Source organism: Nannobrachium achirus (genome assembly GCF_963921795.1).
Source record: "Nannobrachium achirus genome assembly, chromosome: 5".
Lineage (NCBI taxonomy): Eukaryota > Metazoa > Chordata > Actinopteri > Myctophiformes > Myctophidae > Nannobrachium > Nannobrachium achirus.
The window spans coordinates 58,584,129-58,605,449 of NC_137814.1; the positions used below are offsets into that span (position 1 = coordinate 58,584,129).

At 47.4% G+C, this 21,321-nt stretch overlaps 4 protein-coding genes across 4 annotated transcripts; 2 read left to right on the forward strand and 2 right to left on the reverse strand.

The window, feature by feature from the left end:
- Positions 1-333: 333 nt before the first annotated feature.
- LOC308285215 (E3 ubiquitin-protein ligase TRIM65-like) lies at positions 334-9,249 on the reverse strand (the record flags this gene model as incomplete). The annotated part of the gene is made up of 3 exons (XM_080725933.1): positions 334-1,762; positions 4,552-5,792; positions 9,028-9,249. 3 exons carry the CDS (start codon positions 9,247-9,249, stop codon positions 334-336), a joined length of 2,892 nt encoding a protein of 963 aa, XP_080582059.1.
- Positions 7,714-8,790, reverse strand: LOC308286114 (protein arginine N-methyltransferase 1-like; the record flags this gene model as incomplete). Its single annotated transcript, XM_080727071.1, has 1 exon — positions 7,714-8,790. The coding sequence occupies one exon, from the start codon at positions 8,788-8,790 to the stop codon at positions 7,714-7,716; it is 1,077 nt and encodes a 358-aa protein (XP_080583197.1).
- Positions 9,250-11,133: 1,884 nt separating the features above from the next.
- LOC308285524 (protein phosphatase 1A-like) lies at positions 11,134-12,183 on the forward strand (the record flags this gene model as incomplete). Its single annotated transcript, XM_080726306.1, has 1 exon — positions 11,134-12,183. One exon carries the CDS (start codon positions 11,134-11,136, stop codon positions 12,181-12,183), a length of 1,050 nt encoding a protein of 349 aa, XP_080582432.1.
- A 6,148-nt stretch (positions 12,184-18,331) lies between these two features.
- On the forward strand, positions 18,332-19,219 carry LOC308285216 (solute carrier family 25 member 35-like; the record flags this gene model as incomplete). The annotated part of the gene is made up of 1 exon (XM_080725934.1): positions 18,332-19,219. One exon carries the CDS (start codon positions 18,332-18,334, stop codon positions 19,217-19,219), a length of 888 nt encoding a protein of 295 aa, XP_080582060.1.
- Between the last annotated feature and the right edge of the window lie 2,102 nt (positions 19,220-21,321).

Here is a 21,321-nt window from a genome sequence, read left to right on the forward strand (position 1 = left end):
ATTTTTTCAAGTGTCCAAATAAATTCCAAATATTATCAAATGATTTCGCGGCACCCCTGGACTGCCGTCGCGGCACCCCAGGGTGCCCCGTCACCCACTTTGAAAACCCCTGCCATACACACACATAAAGAACGCTGCTCCTCATTGGCTAAGGGCCCTGCTTTTGTACTGTCGGTCATTTGTTTTAGGAGAATAAAGTCCTAATAAAGTTTTGGTATAACATACTGGTCTCACCTTTCAGCGAGCCCAAAGATGTCATGTGGGCGTTGTTGGGTGTTGAAGCTGAGCGTGTTGTCCTTGAGAAGAAAACCAACAAAAAAATGGACATTCAAATTATTGTGGAGTCATGAGACGAAGAAACCCAAAGTCACACACCTCAGCGGTGCTATCGTAGCCTAACCAAAACCCAGCATAGAGGGTCTGGGTGAACGTGGTGTGGACTCTGTGGAGGAGAGTCATGGTGTCAGAGACACTGTACCAGGACAGAGTCCCTGCGCTGTGATCCAGGTACACTCCCACCCTGGAGGACACGCGACCTTGGATTTTAACATCAACGCCTCTGTGTCTGAAAACGTAACATCCATTACAACACAGCGAAGACCAAGATTTGTCGTTGTATCCAAACCTGCTCATGTCGTTGCTCGTGCCGTTTCTGCTGATGTCCTTATATGAGACCGCTATGTCGACGTGGTGCCCGCTCCACTCCACCTCCCAGTAGCAGCGTCCCGTCAGGGACTGGCTGCTAAGAACCTGATGGAATGCGGAGAATCTCTCCGGGTGGCGAGGATACGAGTGCGGTTTGTTCATCCACGTTACCTTCCTGTTCCGCTGAGACAGGGACAGGTATTCGTGCGCCGTGTTTGGATCCAGCGTGATTGGACACGAATACTGCAAGAACTCAGCTCTGGTCTTGGGCTCCGGCAGTGCCGACAGCAAAACGTCAATTGTGTTCACTTTCTCCGAGACGTTTTCCCCTTCCTCTTTGAGAATCCCCTCCAGTTTATCCCTCATCCTGGACACGATCACGGGCACATCTTCAAAGTATCTCAGAGGACGCGCGTTGCTGCCGAGCGGGTGACGTGTGGATTCGCCGGTCCTGGAGAGGCAGGCGGTGGAAGGCAGAAAGTGGACGTGATCCTCTATGTTGGAGAGTTTCTCCTGCCTCCTTCTCAGGTCGGTGACCTCCTGCTCCACGCACCTCCTAAGTTCCTCGGCGCGACTCACTTTGCGCTTCTGCTGGTCTCTGATCAGCTCCCGCACCTCGGACCGCCTTCTCTCAATGGAGCCGATGAGCTCGGTGAAGATGGTGTCGCTGTGGTCCACCGCTCTGTCAGCGCAGTGGTTGATGGACCCGACCTCCTGGTGAAGTACCCTCACGTCTTTCTCCCTCTCCTGGATTCTCTGCTGGATGCAGATGTTTTCCTGGAGCTCATTGGAGGCTTTGACCAGCTTGTGGTTCTTGAAGGCAGGAGACTGATAGTGGGGCTCCAGGTGAGTGCCACAGTAAGAGACCAGACACTGAAGACAGGTCTTCACGGATTTCTGTTTTCTCCCGGTGCAGAAATCACAGGCCACGTCTGGGGGTCCAGCATAGCAGTGATCAGGAGAAGGAACTTGTAGCTCTGTCGTCTTCAAGCTCTCCACCACCTCAGCCAACATGTTGTTTTTGGTCAGAACAGGTCTTGGGTTGAACGTCTGTCTGCACTGTGGACAGCTGAATCTCCCTCTTTGATCATCCTGATCCCAGTATCCCTCAATACACCTACTGCAGTAGTTGTGTCCACAGGGAATGCTCACTGGATCCTTCAGTAGATCCAGACAGATAGAACAACAGAAATGTTCCTGGTCCAGTTGAACCCCTTGCTGTGCCATCTTACAGATCACTTTGTCTGATAATAAACCTTTAATAATTGAAACTTAGAAAAGTTCATTGAAATGTTATAGGCAGGCATAACTTATACTTAGTTTTTTGATGATTCACCTTAAAGGGCAATTTGGTTGTGATGACATTGCTTGATGGTGTCATTAAGTCGTATCCTTCCATGTATTACGTCTAAAACTCTGCATCAACCAATTATTTTGACTAAACATACGTCATGTCCTAGTATGAGCGAATTGGGCAAGCAAATCAACGTCGCGTGATTCCCTTGTTTGGCCCGGAAATAATCACACCTAGTATGAAGTCAGTGGTGCTATTTATGAGTTCATAAGCATCCCGCTAGCCAATCACATCATGTCCTGCAAAGCTTGGCTAATGGGACCCTGGGCGTACAACAACCTTTGAGCCAAGATATAGGCCATATCAGCCCGTGCTGCACTTCGGACTTGCTTTCAGCATCATCCCTGAAACGCGCTGGGATGGTTTCTGTGTCTATCTGTGGAAGCAGAGGGAGTGTCTTAGCATGCATGCTCTGACACATGTTTACTCAAATATGTAACTACCGTTAGTGGGAATCGAACCCGGGCCTTAGTGATCGTAGCCATGCTACCCTACCGACTGAGCTAGCCAGCTGCCGACCAAACAACCTTTTATTTGTGTTTTTATCTTTGACAATGTGGATACTAACGCAACGTGGACACTACCGCAGTACAGTCCCTTTGAGCCGCATTCGGACGCAAAAGCAGTCCCCTGGTCAAAATGTACTATTCTGTCCATAACGGCACATAACTCGGTGACTGCGCGAAGTCGGGTGATGCGCCGGTCGCACCGTTCGTCACGGCGACTTGCTCGCTACCACTCGCTCGGCGGTGACTCACAGGGCTCATCGGTGCCTGAGACGGCACGCCTCCGCCGTGGATAGTGGCGTGAGCAGGAGCGTCGGGTGGCTGGTAAACCCTACGGTTTTGAATCCCACTAGGGGAACGTTTTTTTTTCTCTTAGACCACTGGGCATACCCGAAGCGTCCCCTACTTGAAGCAGTAGGCATACCTGTGGCGTCCCCTACTTGAAGCAGCAGGGTACTTGACTGGGCGTCAGGTATCTGACACCTTGGGGGTGAGAATGTGTTGGCCATATCTAGGCCACACTTCAGTTTGCTTTAGGGTAGAGACATTTTTTAACAAAATAAGAAGTGAACTAATTAAGTGTGTAAATGTTCTCAATATGCTGGCAAGTATACAAGCCCTTTTCAGACTGGAGACTTGCAAGCATACATAAATGACGGGCATCTAGTACGGATGCCCCCGAGTGCCTTCCTAGGAAGGTCCTCGATGCATACACTGGGAGGAGACCCCGTGGCAGACCAAAGACCAGATGGAAGGATTATATCTCCAAACTGGCTTGGGAACGCCTCGGTATACTCCCTGAGGGAGTGGAGGAAGTTGCTCTGGATAAAGAAATCTGGAAGTCTCAGTTGGAACTGCTACCCCCGCGACCCGATTCCGGATAAGCGGTTGAAGATGGATGGATGGATGAAATATCCAGGAAGACACGCCCAAGCAGTGTTTTGATATAAAGGAATTATACTACAAAAGTGAGCTATTGTGTTTCAGCAAGCATGATGATTTCCTCTATGTTCTATAATAATTGATATCCTAAAATGTTCTATATGCATTCCTATATATAATTTAGATTCTATGAATTCCACAAATCCTTGTGTGTCTATGTCTGTCTGTGCTTCGCTTTTGTTTAAATATGCCCCTAAATGGAAACTCCAAACATGGAGTTCATAAACTTTCGTCAAGATAAAGCACTTCATTTAAATTATATTGCATTCATTTTGGCGGCGTGAGTCTCTGTTGCTGTGATGCTCTGAGATTACTATCTGAGATCACTAGCCTAAGACAGAGATATAATGAACCTTTGAACATTGAACCCTTCAAGGTTATATGTTACAGGATACTGACATAACATCATACAATCCCCAGAATCATAATCTAACACTGAAGAACTAAATGCCACAAGGATGAGGCTGAGAAGTGGAGAGAGTTTGATCACTGTCAAGTACCGTGACCTATGCTTTTGTATGAAGAGTGTAGAGTGAACTGCATGTATCAGGGCGGTAAGAATGCCCTGCTACAAACTTGTATATATTATATATTGTGTTAACCGTGATAAAATAATCAAAAAGTGTTGCTACTTGAACGATAGAAGGTTCAAGGAGGTCTCTATTGTTATGACCTGGGTACAGGAAGGAACATAAAGGTACAAATTATTTGTTTTCTTTCAGATCCTCCGACATTGTAGCAGCATTAGTATTTTATTTTCATCAGCGTAGCAGTTTATTCGTTTTTATCGTAACATGATATTGGTCCGACCACCTAAACCTAACCTTAACCGTAAACTGGTGAAATTCCAACCCGCCAACGCTGGTCAATGCTAACCCGCCGACACATGTTAACCTGGTCGGACCAACGGGAGGTCTAACCAAGACTCCGTCCCCGTTTTTAGAAGCGGAGAATGTTGTCATTGAGGGATCAAAAAAAAGAAAAACACCTAATCATAAAGAAATTATCGTGGAGTAGAGACGAACAAAAGTCCCGAAGAACTAAAGTCCCAAAGTCCGATCTGCTTGACGTCATCGCAACTCAACGGTGCTGTCATAACCCAACCAAAACCCGGCATAGACGGTCTGGGTGAACGTGGTCCGGACACTGTGGAGGAGGGTCATGGGGTCGGAGACGCTGTAGAAGGACAGAGTACCGGCGCTCTGATCCAGGTACACGGCCGCTCTGGAGGACACGCGGCCCGGGATTATAGTATTAACGTTTCTGTGGTTGAACACATAATATCCTTTACAACACCGCAAAGACCAGGACTTGTCGTTGTGTCCAAATCTGCTGTCGTTATTTACCGCCGTCCTGCTGATCTCTCTATATGAGAGCGCTATGTCGACGCTGAAGCCCCCCCACTCCACCTCCCAGTAGCAGCGTCCGGTCAGACCTTCCTTAGAAAGAACCTGGTGAAACGTAATGAACCTCTCTGGGTGATGAGAATACGATTGTGGTTTGTTCATCCATGTTACCTTTTTGTTCTCTTTAGACAGAGACAGGTGCTGATGTACTGTGTTTGGATCCAGCGTGATCGGACACGAATATTGTAAGAACTCAGCTCTGGTCTTGGGTTCAGCCGTTTCTGTCAGTAAAACGGCCACTCTGTTCACTGTCTCCGAGATGTTTGTCCCTTCCTCTTTGAGAATGACCTCTAGTTTGTCCCTCATCTTTGATACAAAGACGCTCACGTTCTCAAAGTATTTCGCATCACTGCTGACTTTGTGCGCAGAATCGTTGATCTTCGAGAAGGACCTTAAACTGTGTAAAAACTTGGTCTGTTCCTCGGTGTACGAGAGCTTCTCCAACTCGGCGAGTCTCTTCTTCAGGTCGGTGACCTCCTGCTCCATTTGCTTCCTCTGTTCTTCTGCACAACTCACTTCACGTTTCTGCTGGTCTCGGATAAGCTCCCTCACCCCAGATCGTCTTCGCTCGATGGAAGAGCTGAGCTCAGTAAAGACGGCCTCACTGTCCTTCACTGCTCTGTCGGCGCAGCGATTTATGGAATCGACCTCCTCGCGAAGCACCTTCACGTCTGTCTCTCTCTCCTGGATTGACTGCACGATGAAGATGTTTTCCTGGATCTCTTTGGATGCCGTGACCAGCTTGTGGTTCTTAAAAGCAGGAGACTGATAGTGAGGCCGGAGGTGAGCGTCGCAGTAAGAGACCAGGCACTGAAGACACGTCTTCACAGCTTTCTCTTTTCTCCCAGTGCAGAAATCACAGGCCACGTCTCCAGGTCCAGCATTGCAGTGATCCAAAGGACCAACTTGGAGCCCTGTCTTTTTCAGGCTCTCCACCACCTCATCCAGTACATTATTCGTCTTCAGAACAGGTCTTGAGCTGAATGTCTGGCAGCACTGCGGACAGCTAAAAATCATTTTTAGATCCTCCCTATTCCAGTGTTTCTCAATGCACTTACGGCAGTAGTTGTGACCACAAGGAACAGTCACTGGATCCTTCAGGAGATCTAGACAGATGGAACAAGAGAAATGCTCCTGGTCCAGTTCTATTGCTTGCTGCGCCATATTCTGCAGCGGACTGTGTGGCAAAATGTGTTACTGAACAACTCTCATCAAAACACAAATGTTCATTACATGCTCAATGACATTTTGTTTATTTGAAGATTCACTTTAAGGAACAATTTGCTTGTGATGATATCACATGTGACGTCATTGCATGATAATGTCATTAAAGTCCAATACACCCTCTGAAGGAAGGTGTCGGAAAACGAAACCGTTCGGACAGGCTTTTGGAACCGTCTGATATGACGTAAATTTGCAGTTACTAGCGGTTGTACAGAACAACCGATCCAGCTGTCCGATATAGAGTTATAGCTGATCCTCACAGGCTCACACCGCCGATTTATGGGCGGCCACACAGTAGCTGAATGGTTAGTGAGCCTGCCCTGGAACTCCAGAGGTCCCAGGTACGATTCCAGCTCTCAGCAATGTGTTGAAGTGGTTGACAACATTTTATTTCACAAGATTTCTTGTTACTTAGGGGAGGCCATGGGGCTGGCTGTCTGTCGTCTTCTCCCCCTTACTGACATCGGCTTAAGCAGGGTTTGAACCACTCACCTTCTGCATGAAGGGCATATGCATTACCACTACACCAACGTTGCGCCCCAAGCACTCAGCTGGGTGAAGCTTAAAACTGAAATTCCCCCATGGGATAAGATAGGTATGTAAAATAAATGTAAAGCTTTGTCAGAGTACCCGTCTATCCGTGTCCCCTTTATGTCCATACGGTATATGGAGATCTCTGTATCTGTCAGTCCTTAGCTCTTTTATACCCCCATATCCATATGGTTTGTTTGTGGTTATGTCGTCGTAGTTACGTGGCCGGGTTTGTTTATGTTGTTGTAGGGGCTGTGACATCAGAGCTCAGCAAGGATTTTGTCAATTTTGATGGACTCCATCGAGCACTGCTCTCTTCACTCTAGGTGTGTTTTTTTTTAATGTATGCGTTTATTGCGACCATAGATAACATTTAGTATGAAAACCTGCAGATCATGTCCATACAACATATGACATCACTAGACAAACATGATGCTACGCACACACATTTTACTATGGCAAACCGCTGAGGAAAAAGGCTACAGACACACGCACAGCCACTTATAGGAGCGGTTTGCACCGCTCAAAAAATATGAATAATACAAAAGTGGAAAAAAAGAAAATGCTGAATGATGAACCAACTGTCCGCAGCCCTCCTCTGAGTCACACCATTTCATCATAAGCATTCGTGAGGACCAATTATATGAAGATAGGTTGAACATGGGCGAAGTCTTACTATAAATACTTAAATACCGTGAACCAGTGTTCACTGTTTCTCAAAGTTGGGTTCAGGGACCACCAGGGGTCCAAATGGACCCTTATGGGACTGAAACTCTGAGGGCCCTATCTTGGGCCTAAACATTTTATTATTTTGAAAAACATTTTAAAATGTATGGCCTACTTGTGTTGTTATTTATATCAGGTCGCACTTGGCGCAAACACAAACAGTTACGCAACCGAACACAGTACTTGCAGTACTTACAGTACTTGCGCACAAACAACAGACACCAATTCACCAATGACATTCTGGACAAACATTTGACGTGGGACAAACAGACAAAACCAGATGTCGGCACCGCTCAAAAATAACACAATATGGGGGTCCACAGCCTGATGCAAATCAAACTGGGTTTACTTGAAATCCAGAGGGTTCTGGATCACTGCACTAGCGCATCCTGTATTCGGAGGTCTTGGACACCTCGCAAAGCCGGCCCTTGAAGTCGATGTCTATGGCGAAGTCCAGGTCCCTGTTGTTCTTGACGTTCGGCTTCACGCCGAAGGTGCCAAAGATCTCCTCCCCGGCCCTGACCGGCAGGTAGTCGTCCAGGTAGAAGACCGTCTGCTTCCAGTGGGTGTAGGGCGACTCGGGCCCTGTGGAGAAGCCCGTCCTCTTGTGGCAGAGCGTGAACTCCACGTTGAAGTAGGCGACCAGGGCGTGCACGTAGTCGCTCCGCTTCGCCCGCAGGCGGAACGGCGCGGCGAACGACAGCTCGTCGGCGGTCACGGTGTAGACGTCCACCTCCTTGACGAGGCACGTGCCGCTCACCAGCTGCTTGGGGTCCACCACGTCCACCAGGGGCTCACGGATGGCCGTCTCCTTGATGCAGGACATGTCGAAGCCGTACACGTTCTCCCACCAGCCAAACTTGTAGTCCCGGTACTGACGGTCCTCCACGGCCGCCACGTAGAGCGAGGCCCTGTCGGGGAAGATGGTGCCGCCCGGCTTGAGCCACTTGTCGCGGGCGTAGATGACCGTGTTGAGCATGGACTCGTAGAAGAGGCAGTAGCCCATCCACTCGGAGACGATGACGTCGACGCTGTCCACGGGCAGCTCCACCTCCTCCACCTTGCCCTTGACGATGGTCACCACGTCGTCCAGCTGGTTGGCCCGAACGATCCTGGCGGCGTAGTCCGAGATGCTGCTGCACTCCACGCCGATGACCCGCTTGGCACCGGCCCTGGCGGCAAACATGCAAAGGATGCCCGTGCCACTGCCCACGTCCAGCACCACCTTGTCCCTGAACAGGTGTTTGTTGTGGAACATGGCGTTGCGGTAGGTCAGCGTGCGCACCTCGTCCTTCAGCATCTCCTCATGGATGCCGAAGTGAGCGTAGGAGTCGAAGTAGTAGTCCTTGGAGGTCATGTCCTCTGCGGCGGCGGCGGAGGGCTTGGCCGAGCTCTCCCCGTGGGGAGCCTTGTGTGCCGACAGCGGACATGTGCCCGGCGTTGTCGTCTCCGCCATTCCGGCGGTCCGGTGTGTGTGCTGCGCGTGTGCCGGCTGGTGTGTCTTCTTGAAGGCGGGACATTGATATTGAGGCTGGAGGTGAGCGTCGCAGTACGACACCTGACACTGAAGACAAGTCTCTGCGGATTTCCGTTTTTTTCGGGTGCAGACGTCGCAGGCCACGTCTCCGGGTCCAGCGTGGCAGTGATCGGGAGGGACAGCTTGGGGTCCCTTTCCCCTCAGGCTCTCCACCACCTCGGCCAACATGCTGTTGTTCTTCAGAACGGGCCTGGGGTTAAAGGTCTCTCTGCACTGTGGACAGCTGTATTGGCCTCTTTGGTCATCCTGATCCCAGTATCCCTCGATACAACTACTGCAGTAGTTGTGTCCACAGGGAACGCTCACCGGATCCTCCAGTAGATCCAGACAGATAGAACAACAGAACTTCTCCCGGGCCAGTTGAACCTGTTGTGCCATACCTCAGCTGATCGTTGGGTTGTTGTTGTTAACTAATTGTCATCAACTTACATCGAATCAGCTACAGGCAGGCCTAAATTATGTTTTGTTAATTTCACGATTCACTTTAAGGACAATTCACTTGTGGTAATGACTTTGTGACGTCATCGCGCAATGATGTCAATAAGTTAAATTGTGTCCTGGGCTGCCACCTAGGCTGCTAATCCTGTGTCATTCACTCCCAATCGCTCTCTTCCCATTTCCTGTCAGACTACTTACTGTTCACCATCAATAAAGGCATAAAAGCCCCCAAAATATTGTAAAAAAAGGGTAAATTGCACTATAATAACGTCCATAATCTACGTGTACATACAGTATATGTCCTTCCGTCAGTATCACGATACCGTACAAAATGTATATTAAAATTGCCTTGTGGATGGGTTGAAGGTTGTACGATGGGTGGGAATTACAAACATCCGTATTTGATTGGCCTACAGATGTCACAAACATAACATGCTGATTTGATTGGCCAAGCTTCACCAGATCAGTAGTGCTGCGTACAGCGCACTGAACGTCTAGTATGAAAAAAGGTAGGCCTATATGAAAAATCACACCCCATGTGAAGTGAGTGGTGGTTGTGCTTGCATAACGTCTTCAGACTAGGATTTGAGTCTAGGATGTACAGGCTATGCTACACACACACGTTTTACTATGGCAAAACGCTGAGGAAAAAGGCTACAGACACACACACAGCCACTCTATGGAGCGGTTTACCACCGCTCAAAAAGGTGAGTTACAATACAATATGAAACAATAGTCCATGTGAAAACGGCAAATATACCTTGCACAAACCTATTTGTGCAACTTGAAGTAGGACAATGACCCCTTCTTTAGGATGTTCAGTCAGCAAATTATAAGAAACACCATGGTAGCAATTCTTCATTTAAGCCTTTGGGGTATTGGGACTGTAAGCAATGCTTTCACAAAGCTTGTCTCTGTACAGTGCTCTGTCTCTGTCACCAGTGCTGTGTAAAGGCCACCTCTATATGCTGGAAGCTCGAGGATAAAACACTCATCATGTGCTTCTATATCAATGTGTCTCGCCACTGGGGACTTCTCATCCTTGTTTCTGATGTTAACTTTTATGTACGATATCCTCGTAGAAACGCAAATAGATAAGAATGCTTGGGAGTGTAATTAAGTTCACTCAGTGCTCCACCCATAACAATGCTTCTACATAATCTGTAATTGTGTAGACCGTTGGTAAGCAATGTAGGTGTTTAACAATAATTTAAGTCATGAGAGCGTAAAAAGAAACAGATTTTACGCTCTCAAGAAGAGTTAAATATCTATAAGGGTCCATTTGGTTACCAACTCTCCATTATCCACCTGGAACCATTAAGGACCACTGGTGGAAAATTAAGGTGAACAGACAGAGATTGCTCTAGATGGGTCTTCAACAGTTGGTTTGGGCCTGCTTTCAAATGTGTGTGTTATGTGGTTAAAATAATTAACAAACCACCCCCGATATTTTGGCAGGTATATGTGACTGATTTGACAATTTCTGGAACATAGTTCTTATATGATGCGATCATTCCCCTATGGTATTTTCAAGAGAAATAACTACGCTGTGACGCAGTGATGTCAGACTTCGGTGCTCTATATAAAGAGACATCCCATATTCCACTATACAAACTCCACGGATCTGCACTTGTCTCCTGTGGAGACACCTTTAAGATCCTCTATTTCATAGTAGTCTTGTACATCTACTGTCCCTGTTCGGGCCCCCCAGGCATGATGATGCCCATATCGAGCAAATTCCGCTCTCCGTTTTTGGACCGGCCAAAGACGGAGAAGCTGAAGGCTCACGGCGAAGGCAACAACCTGCACTACGGCGTGTGCAGCATGCAGGGCTGGAGGTCCGAGATGGAGGACGCGCACGCGGCCGCCATCGGCCTGCCCCACGGCCTCGACCGCTGGTCTTTCTTCGCCGTCTACGACGGCCACGGCGGCTCCCTGGCGGCCACGTACTGCAGCGAGCACCTGCTGGAGCACATCGCCGGCGACCCGGACTTTCAGGACGCCCTGAGAGAGGAGGGGGAGACGACCTCCGTGGAGAGGGTGAAGGAGGGGATCCGCGCCGGCTTCCTGCGCTTCGACGAACACATGCGCGCCGCCTCGGAGAAGAAGCACAGCACGGTGGACCGCAGCGGCTCCACAGCCGTGGCCGTGCTGGTCTCCCCCGGCCACGTCTACTTCATCAACTGCGGCGACTCGCGGGGCCTCCTGGCGCGGGCCGGGAGCGTGCACTTCCACACGCAGGACCACAAGCCCAGCAACCCGCTGGAGAAGAAGAGGATCCAGAAGGCCCGCGGCTCGGCCACGTTCCAGCGGGTCAACGCGTCCCTGGCCGTGTCCCGGGCCCTGGGCGACTTCCACTTCAAGTGCGCGCCGGGGAAGGAGCCCGCCGAGCAGCTGGTCTCGCCGGAGCCCGAGGTGAATGCACTGGAGAGGTCTGTGGTGGACGACGAGTTTGTGGTGATGGCCGGCGACGGCGTCTGGGACGTCATGGCCAACGAGGAGCTGTGCCAGTTCGTCAGGGCCAGGCTGGAGGTGACGAGCGACCTCGAGAGGGTGTGCGGCGAGATCGTCGACACCTGCCTGTACAAGGGGAGTCAGGACAACATGACTGTGGCGCTGATCCGCTTCTCGGGGGCGCCGATGGTTTGCCCCGTGGCCGTGAAGCGCGAGGCGGAGCTGGATAAACACCTGGAGAGAAGGGTAGCAGAGATCCTGAAGCGACAAGAGGACCAAGGGGACGAAGGGGATCTGGTCTACGTGATGCAGACGCTGGCGTCCGAGAGCGTCCCCAACCTCCCTCCTGGAGGAGGGCTGGCGAGCAAGCGAAGCGTTATTGAATCGGCGTACAACAAACTGAACCCCATACAGAAGTGATAAGTCGGACTCAACATCCACAGATGACAATTGGTAACACAAAGAACAACATTCTCTGCCGCCTAAGGCTGGGAGGCCCTCTTAAATTGCACCCGTGCACGGTAACACAGAGGGGGCAAGGGAGCTGCAAATATAGCCTGAGCACAGGCTATTACAATAATAAACTAGAAAGATAAGTGATACAGTAAGCTAACTGTCATGTGAAGCTCGACCAATTGATTCCCTATTGATTCCCACTCCCATTGATTCCCTATTGATTCCCTATTCTAGCCATTTCCAATGGCAGCGGAAAAGCTACCCTAGAGGTCTCTAAACAGTTACCCTAGAAGTCTATAAGGTTTCCCTAGGACTAGGCCCTGTTAGGCAACCACACTAACTAGAAATACCGTTCCTACGAAACAGTGTGGGATCGCTGCTCCCTCATTGGCTAAAGGCCCTGCCTTTGTACTGTCGCACAGTTTTTTGAGGTGAATAACCTTAGTATATAAGATTTGAGAGAACATAATATGCTTTCAGCGAGCCCACAAATCTTTACTACATGAAGATTTGGGAGAACATACTACAAACGATTTCATGTGGGTGTTGTTGTTATTTATATCAGGTTGCACTTGTTGGTGGTGATGTCACCAAGAACACTACTCCCACATTGGCTAAAGGCCCTGCTTTTGTACTGTCGTTCATTTTTGTTAGGAGATTAATCTTGACATATAAGGTTTTGGTATAACCAGTGTTGGGTGTAGCGGTGTTACAACTAACGTGTTATAACTAACGGCGCTACGTAACAGTGTTAGCCTTTGCTGTAACGGAGTAACCTAACGACTCAACGAGTTACTTTTACAATTTAGCAGGATCGTTATAAGTTACATTTTCAAAAAATAACGGTGTTTTGGTGTTTTGGTGGCGAGCGGCAACAAGGGGGGACTACCTGTGCTCGTGTCTTGTTTACATATCATTTACAGTCGTGCATGGCAGGGCTTGAGAGACAGAGATGTTGCGTTTTAGTAAGGCTGTGGAAGTATTCACACTATTTGGGGATTTACTGGTGAAAGCAAGGAGGTTCAACGTCAATGCAAATCGCCATGGTGAAGTCCAGCAGTCCACTACACTCCGGTAGGCTGTTTTATGTTTACCAAACGTCCTCGCAACAGAATCTTGTTTTGGCCCGATTTGGAAGTTAATTGATAAAAGAGCTGTAGTGGATATTGTCTATTGTGTATATCATTCTTGTTTTTAACAGCAGAGTTCATTAATATGGGCCATAGATAAGGCCACCCAATGACGTTAGGCAGTAATGCAATGTAACCAACTCGCGCAAGGATTTGAAAATGTGTTTTAATTGTCGGTAACGGAAAAGGTAGCTCGCTAAGTTACTTTTCTCATTGGGTAGTGGAGTAACATAACGGATTAGTTTTTCAAGAGTTACTTCAAAATGCAACGATACCCAACACTGGGTATAACATACTGGTCTCGCCTTTCAGCGAGCCCACAATCGCCTTTCAGTGAGCCCACGTGTTGTTGTTATTTATATCAGGTCGCACTTGTTGGTGATGATGTCACCAAGAATGCTGCTCCCTCATTGGCTAAAGGCCATGCTTTTGTACTGTCGGACATTTTTTTGAGGAGAATAAACTTGACCTATAAAGTTTTGGTATAACATACTGGTCTCGCATTTCAGCGAGCCCACGACTAGAAAGGTGCAATTCTGGAAAACGCGAGGATGATGGTACACAAAATAACTGACGCGAGTCGCGAGGAATCTCCTTGTGTTTACATGTAACCTTAAATTCAGCTATTGTCCCCAAGCATGTTATTATAATAATTTCGCGAGCGCTTAATTTTTTATGCAACCATTCATTTATCAACCACTTTCAACGTGGCATATCCCCTATTTTTGGGGATGTCATTATAGGTGAACATTTTCAACGCATAGGTTGCTTAACACCTACAGGAGTTAATCAGATAATTAATCAGATATCAGATAATGGTCTATTGATATGCATGCAGGCTCGTCCCTTTATTAAATCAATCTGCTGTGAAACTAAACGTTGTGGAGGTGTGAACTTGGGGGTCGATGCACACCTGTGCTGTGCGCGTGAGAGGCGCGACACTGGTCAGAAAAGATACGGGACGCCATGTAGGGGCGTGACAGGACCAATGCAACACTCGGAGATCTGCGAGGCCCCTCGTTGCGAAGGTGGCAGAGCAAGGTCCTTTTTGCATGGTAACGCGACAGGAAACAGGAAAAGGATTGGCCAAGCGACGCGCTGAGAGCTTTTCTGCTATTTTAGAGTGTGGTAGCAATATACTGTCAATATATATATGTATTATTGTGTATTTGTCAATCTTATTATATGCTAGCTCACCATTTTCCACAACAATTTAACTTTAAAGACTTGACAGCAGATGTTCATCTTAACTGCTCTGACGGATGCTTACTCCTACCTCGCCAGTCAGCATAATCTATATAGTCATCTATAGTCATAATATATGGAAGACTTCTGTAAACACCAAACTTTCCTAATGTATGACTCTGTCCACTAACCACGTCTCCAGTTTTTTGTGTTCTCTTGTTTATATAAAGAGGGCACAGGCTTGCAATCCGGAGCTGCATGTGCATGTTGCAGCCTCCAAGAGCTCTTGTTTTTTTGTATAATAAATTCATTGTTTCATTCCACTCTACCCTTATTGGAATATCATTTTATACTGAAGTAAGGTTTATAATTTCCATCATTAGAGGCTATGGCAGGGCGTATGGTAAGTTATTTCTTGCCACCCGCTATGTGACTATGTCTTTCTGAAATTACGCCTCCGACAGGGGAGCGTTTCGCTGTTACTATGTGTCATCTGTTCGATACCCAACTCTAACCCTTACCCTAACCCTAACCTCCGTGGGGTGAGTCGCTAACCCTTCCGACGCTCCTTTGTCGAATGGACGGTCGGCCGAAAGAGCGATATTTCCCCCTCCGACAGTGGCATACACACAGATGACTTCTCCTCAGCAGCCGTCAGCAGATATCTGTTTAGTTTTAGTCTTTTGAATGATGTTCCATGTAGTTTTATAGTCACATTTTAGTCATTTGAAATGTTTTAGGCTTAGTCTAGTTGACTAAATATCATCAGAGTTGATTTTGGCGACTAAATCAATGACGAAAAATGTTTGTCGACTGTGTTTTTTTCACTGACGAAAACTAAATTAAAAACTAAGCTGCGATGACTTAAACTAAGACTAAATATATTGACAATTTTGTCAACAAAATAAAAACTAGACTAAAAGGTTAGGGAGGGACTAGTGGAGAAGAGAGTCATTTTATGTTTGGTTGCTCTCAGGTGTTGCGTGCTGAAAATAGCAGATCTACAAGCTCACAATGTGTCGCAGCACGACACATTGTGATCTGCTATTTTCAGCACGCAACCAAGTTTTAAATCAGTCATTACAATGCCATCAAGGCCTGCCAAAATATATTTTAGTTGACTAAATAAACTGTAGATTTAGTCGCCTATAAAATCTTATGATATTTAGTCGACTAAATTTAGACAAAAACTAATACTTTTCAAGCGACTAAATTATGACTAAAACTAAATGACATTTTATTCAAAAGACTATGACTAAAACTAAATCAAAATTTGCAGTCAAAAACAACACTGAATATCATATGGTTTTAGTCAACTAAATCTGAGTAAGATGTATGCATGTTGGCAGGTCGCGATGGCATCGCCTGATTTATACTGCATGGCAAGAATAGCAGATCTACAAGCTCTCAAACACATTGTTTTTCCGATGCATGACTCAAGCACACAGCCAAGCATAAAATGACTTGTCTTTTAGTTCTACTGGATCTCTACTTCACTGGTCACTCCCTAACATTTTAGTCTAGTTACGTGTGCCTGCAGAGCGTGCAAATACTGCGCTCGGCTGCATAATATGTAGGTTGGTAGGTATGTAGCTGTGTGTGTTTAAGCCCGAAGCCCAGGAACCAGCATTTCTTGCAATATATAGGCCTGAAGTTGTTAATGTATGTTTTGTAATAATAATCAATCTACAAAGTAACTAGTGACTAAAGTTTTCAGCTAATTGTATTGGAGTAAAATTGTACATGAGTACACTTGAGTAAATGCACTTAGTTACTCTCCCCCACTGGGTTCAAGACAGAGTGCAGCTTGAAGTGGTCGGGACAGAAAGCATGTGGTCGTACGCTGCAGTCAACCAGAGTAAACACTGTTATTGTGTTTGTTGCTCACGAGTCCAATTGATTCGTTACGGTGGATTTCTTTTCTTCTTTTTTTTGCAGTGTAAAACGGGGTTGATGAGAGACATGAGGTGATTAACGAGGGCACGCACACGCACACACACACACACACACACACACACACACACACACACACACACACACACACACACACACACACACACAGACAGAGCCCTCCAGCAATGATGTGGATTATTGCGAATCTGGCAGTGTGTGTGTGTGTGTGTGTGTGTGTGTGTGTGTGTGTGTGTGTGTGTGCGTGTGTGCGTGTGTGCGTGCGTGCGTGCGTGCGTGCGTGCGTGCGTGCGTGCGTGCGTGTGTGTACAGATGGAGAGGTGAATTAGTGCTATGAAGATGGATAAGACATTATGTCCTTCTCACCCCTCCCCCTCCCTCTCCAACACCCTCTCTGTCTGTCTGTCTCTTCAGTTACGTACCCCCTTTTTTCCCCATTCAATTCAATGGGGAAAATTAATTCACAAATTGTGGCCATATATGGGGATCTCTGTGTCAGTCCTTGTCCCTTTTATGCCCATATATGGAGATCCCTGATGTCATCAATATTAAGCCCAGAATCTTGGAATGCCCATATATGGAACATACTGGTTCAATCGGCATTTTCCCATTCGAGTCAATGGTGAAAAATTAGCTAGGTCTACCAGTATCAGCATGGGTGTCTCGTGTGGTCTATATGATGTCAAACATTGATGTCAGTCATCTCCATATTTGAGAAAGGTTTTTGCATTTTCCGATTCAAGTCAATGGAGAAAATGAATTCACAAATAAATTGGTTGTTGGTATTGATTTGTAAATTGTGTACCATTTTTGTATAGTGTCAAATGAATGAAGAGATGACATTTTAATCGTGTTTGTTTTCACTCTGCATGTTCCATAACAAAACCTTTGTTTGTTCTCACCTTATTAAAACATTTAACAACTGATCCATCATGTTCTGCCATGATGACACCAAACTAATATCTCTGTTTACACTTTAGTAAACAATAGGCTATATGCACCGTAGCCATATTGGAGAGAAGTTGGGTCGCTTCTCACTTCCTTCAAAGGTGTTACCAATGATACTAATCAAGGCTCTGTTCCATTTCATGTAGTACAGTGGTTCTCAAACCTGTTGATTTCAAGGACCCCCAGAACTCTGAGTTACACACCATTTTAAGAGGTCATTTAGAACCCCAAGGAACCACTTTGAAGCCCACTGGTGTAGCAGAGTGTTTCCAGTGAGCCAACATACAACATACACCCTGACTCTGTTTGACCTGAATGGAACAGAGCCTTCATTAGTATCTATCTTTTCTTGGTGTCTCTCTACTGCCACAACAGGACCAGTCACGTGCACACATAGACATCAAAGGGGGCTTGAGCCCCTGTCCTTTTATCCGTCTGTAAAAAGTGCCCTCTCCAGACCATGAATGTTGTTTTTACTATGGTGACAGAAATGGAAAATGCCCCCCTTTTCATGCCACATACCTGAGGGCAGCATTAAAGATTGTTGTTGCGACCGTATGTCCCTTCTTGGCTGTAAAGTGCTTGGCTGTGACATCTCACTGATGTCACGATAAGTCAGCTATGTCCATATGGAGTTCTACATTAGACTGATGTCAGCACCAGATGTCTTTGCTGGCTCCATACATGGAGTTAAAGATCGTCCTGGTCCAAATATGGAGATGCGTATGACATCACGCCATCCTATCATCTCAGATTATTATGTATATATCCAGTCAATTTATGTTTTGTCAGAGAGACAACCATTGAACCTATACTTTGTCTTGTCTTATTTCTTTGTGGATTGTTCTGTGTCCATGGGAATAAGATTTGAGTCTATTTAAAAGACAGTATATCCAATAAGCTTAAGGACAGCAGAGAGAGAACCTTGATCCGTTGCGATGGACTTCGTCCTCAGCGGTACGGCTGCGTGCGGCGCGTGCCTGTTCACCAACCCGCTGGAGGTGGTGAAGACACGCATGCAGCTGCAGGGCGAACTCAAAAGCCCGGGCACGTACCCCGTCCACTACAGGAACGTCTTCCACGCCTTCTACACCATCGGAAGGGTGGAGGGACTGAGCGGCTTGCAGAAGGGCCTGGTGCCCGGACTCGTGTACCAGTTCTTCATGAACGGAGCGAGGCTGGGCGCCTTTTCGATATTGGAATCCCGCGGGTACACCCACACCGACGGGAGGGTCAGCGCCGCCAAAAGCATCCTGGCGGGGGCGGCTGCCGGGGCCGTGGGTGCCGTGGTTGGCAGTCCCCTGTATTTGGTGAAGACCCATCTTCAGAGCCAGGCGACCGAGTCCATCGCAGTCGGACACCAGTATAAACACCAGGGAATGGTCCACGCTCTGGTGGCCATCCACAGGGAACACGGCGTCCTGGGACTGTGGAGGGGCGCCACCGCCGCCGTGCCCAGGGTCAGCGTGGGCTCGGCGGCTCAGCTCTCCACGTTCGCCGCCTCCAAGGAGCTCCTGATTGACCTGCAGGTGTTTCCAAGAGACAGCTGGCTCGTGGCGTTGGGCGCAAGCATGGTCAGCAGCGTGGTCGTGGTGCTGGCTATGACGCCCTTTGATGTGTTGAGCACGCGACTCTATAACCAGCCTGTGGGCAGCGGTCAACTCTACAGAGGATTCTTTGACTGTTTCTCAAAAACACTGAAGAAGGAGGGCTTGACGGGACTCTATAAAGGCTTGGGAGCCTCCTATTTCCGCGTGGGTCCACACGTCATTCTGTCTTTGCTCTTCTGGGACGAACTGCGAAAGCTCTACAAGCAGTACAAATAGCACCAGAGGGACGAAGTTGAACATGAAATGGATTACACTTGACTCATCGGATGCCGTGGACGAGGTTGGGCAGTGACTCTTTGAGGTCCCGTGTGTCCGGGTAGCTCAGTCGGGAGAGCTCTCGCCTTTGGACCACAAGGTCATGGGTTCGATCCCGGGCACCACCACCTCAGTGTATGAGTAGCGCGGCTAGGGTGCGTCAAGTCGTGCGGCAAGTACTGGGAGCTGATGGTAGGTGTGGCGCTCCACCTCAGCAATACATCTCCTAGCGCATTATACCGGGGACAGACTCCCGCGCGTTACCGGCTGATACCGACATTAAGCCACTCCTGACCAACTTTTGCCGTCGGCGAGTTTGAAGAATGTGATAGGGTTTTATATTAAACCTTAGCTTGCTGTCTGTGGCAGCCACGGCTGATGAGAAAAACTCAAATTCCCACAATGCAACGGGAGATAACTCAATCAGGAAATCTGGTTTTCCATACAGGCCAGTGTTGATGAGATTCACAAAAGTGGATTTATCTCGCAATCTAACTCCAGATCACGCTCATGTTTCAAACAAGCCCTTCTCTACCGACCATTTACAAAAGCACTGATGGCCGCGATTGTAATTTCTCTGTCCTGGGTGAAAGAAAATACGATCAATACGGAAAAACAGAAAAACTCAGATTACATCTTTTACTTCTGTGTTGACTAAAACTGGAGGATTGATTTGGGGGTTTGACTTGCAAAGTACTCTGTGATAATGTCTCTCCTCTCCTCTCCTCTCCTCTCTCCTCTCCTCTCCTCTCCTCTCCTCTCCTCTCCTCTCCTCTCCTCCAGAACAACACATCGATATTAATTACGCCGGGTCGTTTATTCCTGCTAACGAGGAGGAAGATGGTCCTGATTAACGACCGTCAGAAAGATTATCAGCTCCTGATTGGCGCTGAAGACTTTGTTATACTGCCGCCCTACCCTTTTATTAGCGATCACAGTGCATCCTCAACCCATTACACAGGAACAGGGACGTGCAGAGAATGTTAGAGAGGCAGGGGCTGACATTTCTAAAAGGGCCTTTTGGTGAAAATATCCAAAATAGCAGACCTCACAACGCTCACAACGCGTTGTGAGATTGGAGGTCTGCTATTTTCGATGCTTGATTGATTGACAGAGAGGGCAATTCTTTCAACATAAGACGCTGCATTCAAGTTCAGGGGAGTTTGGATAAGGCAATTCTCTTGAATGCTGCCTTCAGGTATGGCATGGAAAGAGGGCGTTTTCATTTCTTTCACCATGGTAAAAACTGCATTCATGTTCTGGAGAGGGCACTTTTTACGGGTGGATGAAAGGGCACGTGCCTGCACAGTAATATCTATTCATCTTACAAGACAGAAACTCTCTCTGTCCGTCTGTCTGTCTGTCCGTCCATCCATCCGTCCGTCAGTCCATCCAACTCAAATTGCATACAGGCGTTGGGCCATTGGCATATGCAAATCAAATCAAATCAAACTTTATTTATAAAGCACATTAACAACAACTGAAATTGTCCAAAGTGCACGTACAACAGAACACAAAACCATCACCAACAATAATGTAAACAAAGACAAGGTTAAAAACAATAAAGACAAAATTACACGTCAGAAACAGCAAACAGATCAGACATGAGTTTAAGTGTGACTAAAAGCTATAAAGAATAAAAGTGTGCTTTAAGCCGGGATCTAAAAGTCTCAATGGAGTTTGCACTTCTAATAGAGAAGGGCAAGCTGTTCCAGAGCCACACCAAATGATGGGCCCTGGGTACAAGGATTCACTGTGGGCCCCCCATGAATGTTCTTCATAGGGGGAGGGGGTTTACCCCTTTTAGACTGGGAACGCATTATTTTGTGCTTTAACTATTGAACATTTGCAGATATACAAGCTTGTAGATCTGCCATTTTTGAAAAATCTATGTTTCTATGTCAGTGGTGCTCAAACTTTTTCATGAGAAGGACCTCCAAAATGAAATGAAAATTTGTTCCAGGGACCCCCCAGAAGCCAGGTTTTACAAATGTTTGCCTAAACTAGACCAGGTCAACCTGGTTGTGCCAGACCCCCTGTCTGTCATCATCATTTATGACATC